General features: G+C 40.2%; 1 protein-coding gene across 2 annotated transcripts in view; it reads right to left on the bottom strand.

The window, feature by feature from the left end:
* Positions 1-338: 338 nt before the first annotated feature.
* Positions 339-14,529, bottom strand: part of LOC145455752 (solute carrier family 35 member F6-like) — a 31,800-nt gene continuing 17,609 nt past the window's right edge. For both annotated transcript variants that reach the window (XM_080333730.1, XM_080333731.1), the window contains exons 3-8: positions 13,767-13,933; positions 10,930-11,159; positions 5,942-6,052; positions 4,223-4,448; positions 3,052-3,133; positions 339-1,834 (exon numbers count right to left, since the gene is read on the bottom strand). In XM_080333730.1, the coding sequence (XP_080189856.1) occupies positions 1,658-1,834; positions 3,052-3,133; positions 4,223-4,448; positions 5,942-6,052; positions 10,930-11,159; positions 13,767-13,933 (993 nt within the window). In that variant the 3' untranslated portion in view covers positions 339-1,657. The remainder of the gene's footprint in view (positions 1,835-3,051; positions 3,134-4,222; positions 4,449-5,941; positions 6,053-10,929; positions 11,160-13,766; positions 13,934-14,529) is intronic.

Below are 14,529 nucleotides of genomic sequence, written 5' to 3'. Positions count from 1 at the left end.
TTCAGCAATCCGGCCCGCCAATTGCTTAATTTTCCTATATCCGGCTCGCCGACTGGAAAAGTTGCCCGCCCCTGATCTATGTGAACAAGTTGGAGATTTCCTTGTCAGGAGGGATTTTTACATGTAATTCTTCATTCAAAATGTTTTGGATAATGCAAGAAATTCATTTACTCAGAATTGCTTGGTGTGCCAGATGAAATCGTCTGGCTGCACGTATGTTCAACATCCTTAGTAAAGAATGGATGTATTAACTTCGATAACCTAGCCGCATGTGTGTATGTTATGGATTTCAATCCCTCAGCCCCCTAAGCATGTCATAACACACAAGAACAAACAAACGCGGTGTATAAATGTACTGGCAACAAATCAGCAACAAGACGGAGTCTATACAACTATGTATTGCACTTGGATGAATTGGCATACAGGATCACCGACAAAACATAATCAAATCACTGCTTAGGTATAATAAGAATGACAATACTAAGTTGCTAAAATGCACTCACTACAATATCACAGGCTTGGATCCTAGTTGATAAGTTGAAATTCAAACCATGGAAAAAAGAACAAACACTCATTTCAGGTCAGAAGCAATTTCTGAAATTAGAAAGAATCGTACAACGTACATTCTCTCGCTATCGTGACTTGGTAGAGCAGGTATTCTCAAACTGGCTACAGCAAGAGTTTCGGCAGACTTGTGTAAACTACTGGATTTTCAAAATACGCAACTAGAACTAAAATTATTCAATTTTAAAAATTCGCCAACTAGTACTAGAACTACTCACTTTTCAAAATTTGTAACTATTCACTTTTTAAAAATAGCAACTCGAACTGGAACTAGAGCTAACGACCATAAAAAATCCGCCATTGAGAAATATTGGAGACAGAATTGGCATTTCAAAAGGATGGGTTCGACCACCAAAACCCACCCCTGACCAATGTTCCATCTAAGCTGCGCATGTGCGCACTGCTAACACAGTCTCTGCACACAGAAAATCGGAAGTGATGACCGTTTTAGTCATTACGCACCGTTGCCGAAAGGACCGTGCAGTGAGTTGATGGGTGCGCGCATACTCGTCAAAAATGAGAGGGAACATTGCCTCTGACTATGTCACTGTTAGTAGTGGTGACTCTGAGCTAGCAATGGCTGCAAGAACATCACGCAAAAGAACACTGGTATCATGATTCACGCCGATATATGTTTTCTAGTTGTTCAACAACTAATTGTTTTAAAGTAGTAGCTAGTTTTCAAAACCCAGTACTCTAGTAGTTAGTTGACCGTTAACTAAGATTGCTAGTTGGCACAAGTCTGGTTTTTAGAGGGTCCACGAAAGGGCACTGTTACGTCGTTAAGAGACTACCAAACCAGATTATTATTTGGGACTGTGACTACCGTGTCCACTGTCCAGCCATTAGTTGCCTGATTGTAGGAATAGAATAGCTTCAATTTTTTTATGTAATCGATTCAATTTTACCGCACCCACAAACTTGAAGGGGTCTGAGATAAAAAAGAAATCAAGAACCAACGTGGTTGAGTATTAAACTTCAATCAATAAGAAACCAATCTTTGGCACGACCGTTGGCTATATAGTGAGAGTTGGGATATGAATTGTACTGATAGGCAACATACTGCTTTGCAGCAACTCTGCCAAACGAAAGCTTAATTGTCTTTTTCCATGTCAGCTTCAGTTTCACCCAAAATCGGTTGAGATTCCTCGTCATAGTCACCACCATAGTCGGAGGAATTTATCGGATGAACTTTCTTCTCAATGCACGGGATGCGAAAGATGTTGTTGTAAACTGCAGTTCCGAATATCAATATCACAAACCCGATCACCTGAAATCACATGAAACTCGGTGGGATCGTGTGGTAACCAAGTCACAAGGTTGCGACTCTGTGTAGGCTGCTTTTGAAAATACATCTATGTTGCCAACTAGAAGGATTTTTCAAAAGACTGAGGTAATTTTGCGGCCATAAATAAAATATCGCCAGTTCTACGCATCATGAAAAATAATTTGGTACTTTTCGATTATACAAATTTCATTGCACTTTCATTGCTTTCATCACTTTCATTTCATTGCACTTTGAGACAATGCTGCTGAAGTGCCGATTGATCATTAGACAAAAGAAATGTTTCCTCTAAAGTGCATCGCTTTGTAATACATTTGAAATACTGCGATTCGACAACTAGGGCGGACGTATCGAAAACACAATATTTTGTTGATAGAGGCGTGGAATTTCAATACTCGGCTCGTAACATGTAAGACTTGATTCTGATTCCATTACTCGAATTCTTGCAGACAGCCTACACGTAATTCAATCGATATGTAGATCCATTATACATGCAGCAATGGCTTGTCTTTGCGCCATTAGCAAACCGCCACATTTGAATTGGACTTGGAAGCATTTATTTATACAGTTGGACACAATGACTCGAGTGCTCCAATCTGGACCGAGTAATCATTCTAATGATTCGAGGCGAGTAGTGAGGCATGATTTTTCTGGTACTGAAATGATCTGCTTTTTGCCCCTCAGTGTGAATATATCAATAGCAATCTTAGTTACGATACTAATTCCAACTGTGCAAGCTTTGAAAGCTTGATTGGTCGTATCACAGAATACAAAATATCTAGTATAGAGCTACGTGCGTGAGTGGAAATGACATATCAGTCAAGTCGTGATCGACACACATTATTGTCACAAGTGCACGAAAAAGGTATGGTTAAAAAATACCAAATTATCTGTAACGTGATGTAGAATTGGCCTTATATTCTATGTGGTTGTATGAAAGCTACATCATTGAAACATGAATATCTTTAATACTGTCGGGACATAATAATGAGCGATACTCGACTCAAAGCATAATGCTCGATTTAAAATCTAATCACTCGGCCAACCCGTAGCCATTCATTGTCTAAGAAATTCCTACAAGTGTTTGAGTCGTTGGTTGAGCATCGGTGCTAGTTCGTGGATTTGGACCTATGAACACTTGAGCTATGGCACTAGCAAAGAGCACAATATCAGAATGTGATTGAGAGAATATGAATAATTACCTGTAAGTATTGGAAGGACTGCCATCTCAATGCCAAGCTCACAGCCCAAATCACAACCGTTCGAATACTGTCCAACACCATCCTGCAAGCCAAAAATATGGATAGGCTAAAAACGTAGACGCAGTCACCGCAACTCAGCACTGGTATCACCAGAGTTGGGCAGGGCAGCCATAATGTACTACTGCTTGTACAGTGTACACGACTCGTAGGCCTACAAACCAAGGGATATTCAAAAATGCTCTACTACAACTACTCACTTTTTAAAACTCGCAATTAGAATTAAAACTAGAAGTAATGAACTTAGAAAATCCGGAACTAACAAATTAAAACACAAGTAACGAATAATGTTTGTATTGCAAATGAGCTAACTTAGCTCAGCAAAGAAATATTGGCGATCAAATCGGCATTTCAAAAGGACGTGGTTTGGAGTTTTGAAATGGGATGGCCTTGGACCCACAAATCCACCCCCTGGCCTTGGCCCAGTTAGTAGTGATGACTCTGAGCTTCCCGCAAGAACATCACACAACAGAACACCGGTATCATAATTCAAACCAAAATGACGACGGTGTGCACTAGTTGTTCGACAACTGAATCATCATTGATGTGTATAACTTGAACTAGAACTACTCCAAAAAGCAATAGTAAGTTGGCCGTCAAATAACTTTATTGGTGTTTTGTACAAGACCGGGTTTTTGTCGCACTCACGCAGGTAAAACGTTCTCAAGTACTCAAAGAAGTAGAAATGCTTTGTAGTCTAAAGTCACAGCCAATTGAGCAAGAGTGCAAGCAGGCAACAGTCACTTGAGTATTTTGGGAAAGTAAAAGTAGTACTCCGCTAATGACCGCGTCGGTAGGTTATCATTTACAATAAAATGTAACAAGATGGCCCGTCATTGGGGCTGGGGAAACTCGAGTAGGCCTACGTGAGTGGTTCGATTCTGAATTACGAATTATGCTTCGAGTCGAGGATTCGAGCATCACTGATTATGACGTCATAGCAGTATATCGTATTTTGCTACTCGACTCGAATCATTAAAATTAGAACTCGATTCAGATTAAAGTACTCAAATCACTGTGCCCAGCCCTACCCGTCATTTCAATATAATAATGATTCTACCGATAAATGCCAAGGCTCGAGAGCATCATAAATGTCCCAAAATCTCGTACGCACCTCGTGGTAGCACTAAGTTCCTTCGTAACGCTGATACCAAAGAAATTAAAGAAAGCAATGCTTGCTACGCTGCCAAAAGTTCCGAGAGCCACGCGCCAGTTGTTTCCCAGCTGGCAGAGTCCGTCGATGGAGTCTTCAAGTCGAGTTGGGACGCCGTTATTGTGACCCGTGATGATAAAATACATTGGTATCAGAAGAGTGCCAAGAGTGGTCATGCCGAAAAAACCTGCAACGAAAACACTCGCTGTTCAAGCAAGATTGGTACTAACTACCAATCTAGTTACTCGTTTTTCAGTAGTTCAACTTTTACTTCTAGTTTCACATTAAGAGAAGCGAGTGGTTTTAGTTCCAGTTGAACATATGAAAAAAATGAGGTGCCAAACAACAAAACACGCGTCGCAGTTTGCCGTAGATCGTGATGCCCGTGTTCTGTTTCGTGATGTTCTTGCAACCATTGCTAGATCAGAGTCATCAGTACTAACAGCGGTGTGGTCAGAGGTGGGTTTTGGGAGTCAACCCCCTACCATTTCAAACTCAAAACCCCATATCTTTGAAATGGCGATTCTATCTCCCAATAGGTTTTAGCTCATTTGCATTTCAGTTATCCATGTTATCAATGATCATATGTGTTTTAGTTAGTTAGTTGCGGATTTTTACAGGTTTTTCCTTCTAGTTCTAATCGCTCATTTCGAAAACACAGTAGTTTGTACGAGTCTGACATGATCTCAGAGGTGTTCCGTAATGCATGCAGGAATACTTTGCCTACCTGGACTGCTTACTTGATTGGTTATGATTCTGACTACTCCCGCTTCTGCTTACGACATTTTTGCACTTTCTACTTTGTGACATAGAAACTAGTTTAAAGGCATGTTTACAGCATGGTTATGAGTTAAATTGTCATAAAAATTGTACGAAATAGCCCCTTTATCACTGTAATGGAATACATTGTCATATATTTCAAAAGATCGCACCCATTCGTGGTGGTATTATTAGTCATTCTGCGCAATTCACAAAAATGCATCTTGCCATTCTAAAGGAAAACACAGCGTCGCACGGATCGACTTTTTAAAATTGCTCTTGTCATTCTCAGACCACCATCTCCTACTTCCACTTGAAAGAGTTTTGACATGTCTTGGAAATCACTACTTCTGTTTGTATCGAGTAGGAATTTATGACAGTAATTCTACTTGAAGACATTCTTGAGAACTTCAATATACAATTGAATAATATATTGGTATTGAGATAAGCCGGAATATTTTCGGCTGACACTCGTCAGGGGTAATCGTCAGCAACTAGTAGAGAATCGGAAAGAACATCGTATATTAACAATCGTATCACTATGACATCACAGGCATGAAATTCACTTGTACTGAGTACCAGCGCTGACTACATCGACTCCCTCCGTTATACCGTGACTACCAAGTTTACAAAACTACCAGACTGGTTCAAAACTGTCAACCTGCAAATTGAGATCTCAATTCTTAAGACTAGAAAGCTGAAAGTCAATTATCATTTTGCACAGTTCACTGCAAACTACACCTATCTGTGCTTCACTTAGAAAGCCTTTCAAGGCTATATCTGCACCTTCCTTGTCCAGCGACATATCCACATCACGCACTCGTGGTACACATATGCACAGATCGTGTGTATCTTCATGAGTCGGCATATGTGCGGCAAAAACACCAAGGACAGAAATATATAACATACTATTCCTAATACCTTCCCATCCGACAGCCTGCAGTGGGTTGATGTCTCTCCCGCTGACAAATTTCTCTTCTACAACCATTTGTGTCGCAGCCACGATCTGAGCAATGATGATAATCAAGTCACCTAGTATCAAGAAAAATACACAATGTTGAAAACCATACATAACGAAATCAGACGCGTATAAACTACCAGTCTAGTTAGTTGACGGTCAACTAACTACTGCTTTTCGTTAAGTTTCAGTTCTAATTGTAGCTTCAGATTTCAAAAATGAGTAGTTCTAGATTTAATTGCAGAATTTCAAAAGTGTGTGGTTCTAGTTTAAGTCGAGAGTTTTGGAAAGTGCGTAGTTCTAATTCTAATTGAGAGATTGGAAAGTGAGTGGTGCTTCTTATAGTTGAGAGTTTTGTAAAGAGAGTAGTTCTAATTCAGGGGTTCTCAAAGGGCGGGCCACAGGAGGATTCGAGGTGGGCGACAGAGCTATTTAGAATATTGTACAACTAGTGAAAATTTGGGTGTATTTGTTATGTTATTCGCTCAAAAATATATTGATATTATCAAATTATACGAAGGCTACCTCACGTTGTTCATCCGACTTTGATGGGACGTAATGGCACGTATGGAGTCACAAGCTACAAGTCGAAAATGGGAGGGGAAACGGAGGCTTTTATCCCCCGACTACGACAACCTACGGCTAACGGCAACAAAAACAATTTCGATTATATATTACCTTGAAGTTAGTGCTGAAGTGATCTAGTATTCCAGCAGGGCCGTATGCCGTTGAAAGGGGTGTGCATTAAACTCGGACGGAAGTGTAGTCGATGTAGATTTACGGTACCTTGGCAGGTCGTATTATTGTAATATAAAAATAGCCATAATCGCAATTTATTATCAATTCAACTTCCTATCGAAGTATACGGCACCACCGCAACGAATCGTAATGTATTGAGGATTTAGAGCAATACGTGCATTAATATTGGAGTCGGATTAAAATTTCCGGCCTTGAAATCATTGCACGTCATGTAAGAGTCACATGTACCATTGGATTGAATGAACTTGAGTAGATACAGGACATACTTATGTACATTGTACAGCTTGAACATTGAAAGATCCTTTCTCCACATCTGTGCAGTATCCCTTTCACCAAAGAATTGTTTGAAGCTGGCCCAGCCCCAATCCGCACCACAGTGGAAGTAGAACCGCAATCACAAAGTGGATGCGGGGATTAGATTATCGGGTTTCGCGACATGAGTGGGATAGCGGACATATTAATGTACACAAGAGTTATAGGATCTACCAGGACCGTAACTGCCACACCTAAAACCCGCATTTGGGGGGAGCTCAAAGGGGCTCAAATTTCTTTAATCGTTTGTTTGTTGGAGGAGATTTATTCAACTTGAAAATTTTCGTCGCGCTTCGCGCGATTTCATTACTTTGAATGCCTACATTTGTAATGATCAGCAAGAGAAAAATGCGCAGATTTTAGAGAAATAGGCATATCGTCGCCAGCGATGACCACGCCTTGGACGGGACTATGACTCTAGGATGAGAGGTGGGCCACAGAACATTTTCAAATCAGAAAATGGGCCTCGGGCAAAGAACGGCTGAGAACCCCTGTCTAATTCTATTGGCGCATTTTGAAAATCCAGTAGTTTGTACAAGTCTGCAGTACTCGATTGAATACAGTGAATACTAGATTTGAATTATGGAAGTCTAATCATAGTGCCCAACCCCTACTTTTGACATATCCTACTCGTGATGCTGCAATTGTTGTAGGCTACCAAACTGTTTAAAAGTAGTCTGCAACTCGTTTAAGACCAGTACTACATGAAATCTAACAACACTTTGCAACGGAAATTTGACCAAAAACAGTGGAACTCAGCGACATGCAAAATCATGCCTACACATCTTGATAATGCCACTGACGTGATGATATTCAATTTAAACTAGTTTTTACTTGAAAAAGGAATGTGAATTGAAAGTAAGTATACTTTAGTAGCAAGAGTGTTCTTCCTCTACAGAATCTTAGATTCTTGAAAGGAACTTTTGGAAATTTTCATGTTGCAACAGATTCTGTAACATGAGTATTGAGTACCGGTAGTCATCAAGAGCTAGCCAGCAATGAAAATAGAAATGGTATCGAAAGTATGATCAACCATATCCAATCTAAATCGTGTTACTATCTCACTGCTATATCAATATGCCAGATTATTTTCCTGTGCTCTTACTGGCATGTTTTCGTTTCCTAGTCACTCGTGGAGAATAATGCAACACATCACAAATCCAATTTGAAAAACAACCAAGTTAGTCACATGATCGTCACATGCCTCGAGCTACCTGACGTCAGCGGTAAATATCACAAAAATGGAATGTAGGCTGAAAAGACATTACAATATACAGCACAGTGAATAACGCTCATAGAACGGAAGAACAAATCCAACTATTTATGCTGACCGACCATTTCCCATACTGCAACGACAGCGCATTGACATAGAGACCACAATAAAACAGATGCACAATCATTTTAGTGCTCGAATATGAATGGAATATAATTCTAACGACGCTAGTCCATTACACTGGTCAACAAAAATTTTGTTGCATTTCTACTAACACTTGTTCTTACCTAATTTGGGGGCGCTGAATCCGAATATGACCTTAGTTTTTTTCTGCAAGGTCTAGATTTTTTGCAAATCGAGATTTTTTGCAAATCGAGATTTTTTTATTTTATTTTTACTAAATTCAAATTTTCTGAAAAATTACATGATTTGTCAAATGACGTTCTTGCTTATAGTCGAATAACAAACCTCAAAACAATAATAGGTTCCCAGAAATTATTGTGTTACCACTAGCAATTGTAACAAAGAACATTTTTGCTGGTAAAATAAATGTAATAAGCGAGTTTTTGTTGCAAAATGACATTGAAAAGAATGATGACAATCCACAGTATAAACTTGAAGCTATCGATGAAAAGATGCAAAAAATTCAATTATTCTACATTATTCTACAGCCCCGGAAAAAATTTCCTCTTATAACTTCTGCGTTTGTACGCTTTTTGAGGACAGTCACGTTTGATGCCCCAACAATAATCCGCCATCATATGTCGATCCCATCGACCTTGGTAGCGTTCTTCCACTGTCATGAGATCCTGGTGGAAACGCTCTCCCTGTTCATCACTGACAGCCCCAAGGTTTTCAGGGAATTTGTCCAGGTGACTGTACAGGAAATGTACTTTTATGCTCATGTTGCATCCTAAATCACGAAACCCTGAGAGCATCTTGGATACAAGTGTTTCATAGTTTGGAGCCTTTCTGTTGCCAAGAAAGTTCTTTATAACATCTACAAAAGATAGCCATGCAGCTTTCTCCTTGACATTCATTTTCTGAATAAAGTTTTGCTCACGAATAAGTGTACGTATCTGTGGTCCATTAAACACTCCTGCTTTAATTTTATTATATGACAAAGCAGGGAAAGTATAAAGAAGATGACGAAAGGATTCATTGTCAGGATTTAGAGCTTTACCAAACTGTGTCATGAGACCTAGTTTGATGTGCAGGGGCGGAAAAACAATTTTGTCTCTGCTTACGATTGGGTTGTGTGTTACATTAGGTATGCCAGCATGAAATGTTTCATGCAAGGGCCACTCCTTCTGTGTCCAATGTTTTTCACGTGCTCTGCTGTCCCACATGCATAGATAACATGGATATTTAGTGTATCCTTTTTGCTGACCTAGCCGAAAACTAACCATTTTGAGGTCAACACAAATGATCCAGTTGTGCCCATGATATCTGAGCAAACCCATAACAGTTGTAATGCCATCATGCCGTTCCTTCAAGACAGTGGAGTGATTAACTGGAACAGCTCCATAAACATTTCCATAGTGTAAGAGGACACACTTGATGCTGCGCTTGGAACTGTCCAAAAACAATCGCCATTCTCCTGGATCATACGAGGAGATACCCCATTGTCCGAGAAGACCAGGTATATCGTTGCAAAATACCGGCTTATTTTCCTATGAAAAATAGGGAAGAAAGAGTTCTTCTCTTTGTCGAAAAAAGGATACCTTTACAGATTGATCCAGAACCTGTTTTTCCTTGAGTCTGGAGGCTAAGAGCTCAGCTGCTTGCTTGGACAAATCTAAATCGCGTACGAAGTCATTCAGTTCTGATTGATTAAACTGCTGAACAGCTACTCTGGTTTCACAAGAAGAGTGTTCAGATTCAGATCCTGTATCTGTTCTTCTATACTTCATTTCCATAACCTCTTCCCTTTGCGATTCAGTTTCCTCATCTTCAGAAAATGTAAAACCACTAAAGACTGGAGGAGGGAATCTATCAGAGTGCGGAACAGGTCGTATAGCTGATGGTATACTTGGATAAGAAAGCATTTGTCGGCTCTTCCTGCCACAAATGAAAAAAAATTAAATTGTCGATTGCATGAAAACTAGAGCATGCATAAAGAAACTGATTGCAGATTTGGAATCAGCATCCTAAAATTGTGTAGAATCAGTTAAAAAATCTCATGCAACAAGAGATGAAAAAAAATTTGTTGACCAGTGTTAGTGGTAGAGGATATTTTCGAGTACTGAAATGATCAGCTCCTTGCCACAAAAGACGTAATTTATTAACGAGAATGATAGTTTCGATATTATTTCCCACTCTGGTAGCCCGTGAACCTAGATTGGTGGTATCGCAGCATATGAAACATGGAGTACAAAGCTACACAGTACGCACGTTAGTGGAAATGACATTTCCGTGAAGACGTGATCGACCAACAGCACACTGGCACGAAGTGCAAGGAAATAGGTATGGCCAACAACATATCAAATGATCTTCAATGTGACGTAGAACTGGCGTTACATTGTGGTCGCATGAAAGATGCATATATCGACTTTCCACATCATTCTACTGCTACTGAGTGATACTTGAATGCTCGACTCGATGCCTACTACTCGATTCAGAATCGAATCATAAAGGTACCCAACTTTGCTGAGCCCTACTAGTTACCTGTTATCAACTCATTCTTGCTGTACGATTCCGTTCCACTTTCATCGGGGAATAAAATGTCAGAAAGTCCCACCAGAACAAGACCAATGATCACACACACAATTCCAGACCACATCTTGGAGGTGATGACACGTTGTAGAAATGCTACTGACAATAGTGCCGTAAAGACGATGACAGCACCACGCAACATCTGAAAACTTGACGCGTAGGTGAGCGTTAATCCGACATACCTGAAAAGTGAAAAGAATGGAAACTCATCAATACATGGCAGAATACTTCAAGGAAGTAAGGGTAATATAATGTCACCAGAGGTGATCAGTAACTACTAACTACCAATCTAGTTCCTTCAACAGCGTTGTACAAACTAATGGATATTCAAAAGTGCAACTAGAACTAGCAGGCTACTACTCGTTTTTCAAAACACGCAAATAGAGGTGGGACTAGATCTTTAAAAATCCAAAACTAATTTACACACAACTAGCTAGATTAAAATCTGAAGAATTTAATTCATTTTTATTTCATCAGAAACGGATGGGCTTTCCACATCAACATCAGTACAAGTTTGAAACAGGAGGGGTTCCGACCAATGCACTTACTGCTTCTAGTTGCGCAATTTCAAAATCCAGCAGTTTGAACAAGTCTGGAAGTAGGTCTAATTCTTCGGAGTACTTAAGCAGGTTTGTCAAATAGTCATAAAAGCCGCATAAAATAGACCCCGCACCAAGGTGTCGGGATATCTTTTGGCAGATTCTACCAAAAGTGGCCTCCTGAATTCAGACACTTTGGTTCCACTCAATTTTGGCCAAATTTAGCGGAAAATCAATGGTTCGTTTCATGGTCATGGGTAGGGGCAGACAACGAATTAAAAAATACTGTAGGCTCACTGTTCCGTAATATATGAATTGCAGTTGCGCATTACGGCAGTAATTGGTACTGATCACATAAACCGGACAATAGCGACATTCAAACTTGGTCAAATCTCCTAGACTTGAAGAAACAGCATCGTAAGTGGATTTAAAAGAGTATAGATTGATATGAAACTGTTGCAACGATGTATATGATGTAAAAAGAAAATCAGTTCCAATGCTATTCTACAGAATTGCAGATCATGGAAAGATTTCACTTCCCTGCCGGCCATCGTGACTGAAATAATTAGCACTCTGAGGTACCTAGATGTGAGTACAGGTACTTTCCATCGAGCATATAATTAAGACGTGACAATTTCAAATGGCAAAACATTTGTGACATATTACTAGTTTATTGCAACGAGTGCGATACATTGACAAGAAGCAGAAGCGGTCAAAATAGGCTTGGTACTCGCCGGTAGAGTGCTAGATTGGAGACTGGAGAGGATCCTGAGACGTCGAAACCACGCAAGAACTTATCAAATATGCGGGCATGACAACCGCGGACCTCCGAAAAATCGCAGCCATCGTTTGTGAATGTTTCCACGAGTGGCTCATGTGGAGCAAGTCCTCTTACCGCATTGCTAGAAGGTCGCGATATAGACAATGAATGGCCCAAAAAGGTGACGAAGCCCAGAAGGCTCAGGCGCGATTTTTGGGTTAAGCTTTGCTCATGCTTTTGCAGAACCAAAGCGAATAAGACACTATTCATTTGCACTATTAACACTAAATGGCATTTGTATGGTGAGTTGGGAGGGCGTGTGACGAATTAGCACAGCACTGTATACTGCACTAGGCCTTTATAAGCGATAGACCTTTGAAATAATGTCGTACATTTCTGCTCATTTACAAGTAGAAGGAGCGATATTGAAGCCGTGTCAAAACTACTTCTTAATAGAAAGGTCTGAAACGAATGCAAAATGACTCAACAAATAGCTTACATTTCGGGAAATATATTCATTTACCGTGACACTGTAAAAAGTAAGTAATTTCGTCTAATAAGAAATTCAAGAAGTGGAAGTAACGGTAGTCTAAAAACATTGCCCCTTGGGTAAGTAGCGAAAGTAAGCAAAATTCCGAGTGCTCCGGAAAAGTACTTTGTTTCTGACCACATCTGGTAACAAGGCACTTGAGATTAGTAGATTAGTGCGATGATATGAAGTCTAATCAGGTCTACACGTCTGTCCAATTCCTGTGACGTGAAGGTTCTTGACCATTGGCTTCAACACCTAGGTACGGAAACTGGTCAACAAAATCTCGATCAAATATTTGGAGGCCAGTACCAGTAACATTACATAATTTACTCAGTACAAGTCAAAGCCCTCTGGAAATGTAGCGAGCGGACAAATCCAAATAACCTGGGAACGTGTATCACAACAAAATCAAATCCCAGCATTTGGGCAAAATCGATAAGCTGAGTGATTTGATTTCAAATCAAGCATCACGCTTCGAGTCGAGCGTTAGGGTACCGCTCGTTATGACGCCATCGGAGCATGGATGACGTGGAAAGTTGAAAAATGTTTCTCTTATGCGACCACGAAGAACATAATGCCAGTCCTACACCATATAAAGATGATCTGATATTTTTCAACCATGCCCATTTCATTGCACTTTGTGAAAATGCCGTGTGTTGATCGCGAGTTGACGGAAATATCACTTCAACGAATGGGCGCAGCGTTGTACTACACGTTTCGAATGATGCGTTACGAACAATCCAAGTTTCAAGTCACAGTACTCTAACCAAGAAATGGTGACGTTTGCAAGCAGGACTGGGCACAATGATTCGAGTATAACATCACCCATACTGTTGTAACGTCTACATGAGTGATATTTGAGTCTGACAACTCGAAGCGTAGTCCTCGATTCAGAATCGGGTCACTTTGGCACTTGATTCTGCCTAACCCTATTCGTAACATATAACTTGATGCTCACATCAGCGACGTCCCGGTCATATCGCACATGGCTGGAATGAAGAGCAGAAACGGAGAAAAATTTTGGTTGCCCATGTCGTCCGTGCTTCGCCCGCGTACTTTTTTCGAAAACCACAACACTTTGAACGCAATCAGGCACGAAAACTCTCCAATGAACATACCCACCGCCTGAAATGGAATTACGGATTTGACATTGTCATTTGAATAACTTGGATAACAGATGATTTCACGAGAGCCTGACCGACATCGAATTTTTGGCGTCGATACCGAGAAACCTTCGCCATTAACACCGATATATCAGGAAATATGACTTTGAATTTAGCTGGCATTTATAGTTTGTATATTATGTAGGTGGGTAAATTATTGCATCTTATCTTTTCGTTTCTCTATTTTGTATTATGGCTGGCAACTATAAACAGAGGCTATGCAATTACTTACGTACCGGTAGTTCAACAGTTCTACGTATATGTGAGCGTTACAAAGCCTTCTTGCGTGTATATTTAACTATCAATGAACACTCAAATCTGTATTTCTAACAGCTGGCAAAATGCAATGATGCCTCACACTTCGGAAATGCAACTTCACTTGAATTGTGCCTTGACTTGACTCGAGTGACCTCCAAAAATCGAGTGACTTGACTCGAGTCAACATGTGCAATCATTCAAAATGACTGGTGACTCGAAGGTAGTGACTTGATCCCAACACGGCTTCATACTACCGTGCTGTGATGTCACCAAAATTACTGATATTTATTTTACCTTTCT

Source organism: Botryllus schlosseri, chromosome 14 (genome assembly GCF_051294905.1).
Source record: "Botryllus schlosseri isolate E-star chromosome 14, Bs_hap1, whole genome shotgun sequence".
Classification (NCBI taxonomy): Eukaryota; Metazoa; Chordata; class Ascidiacea; order Stolidobranchia; family Styelidae; genus Botryllus; species Botryllus schlosseri.
Note: the sequence above shows the minus strand (reverse complement) of the source record. Positions and strands in the feature narration are given on the sequence as shown.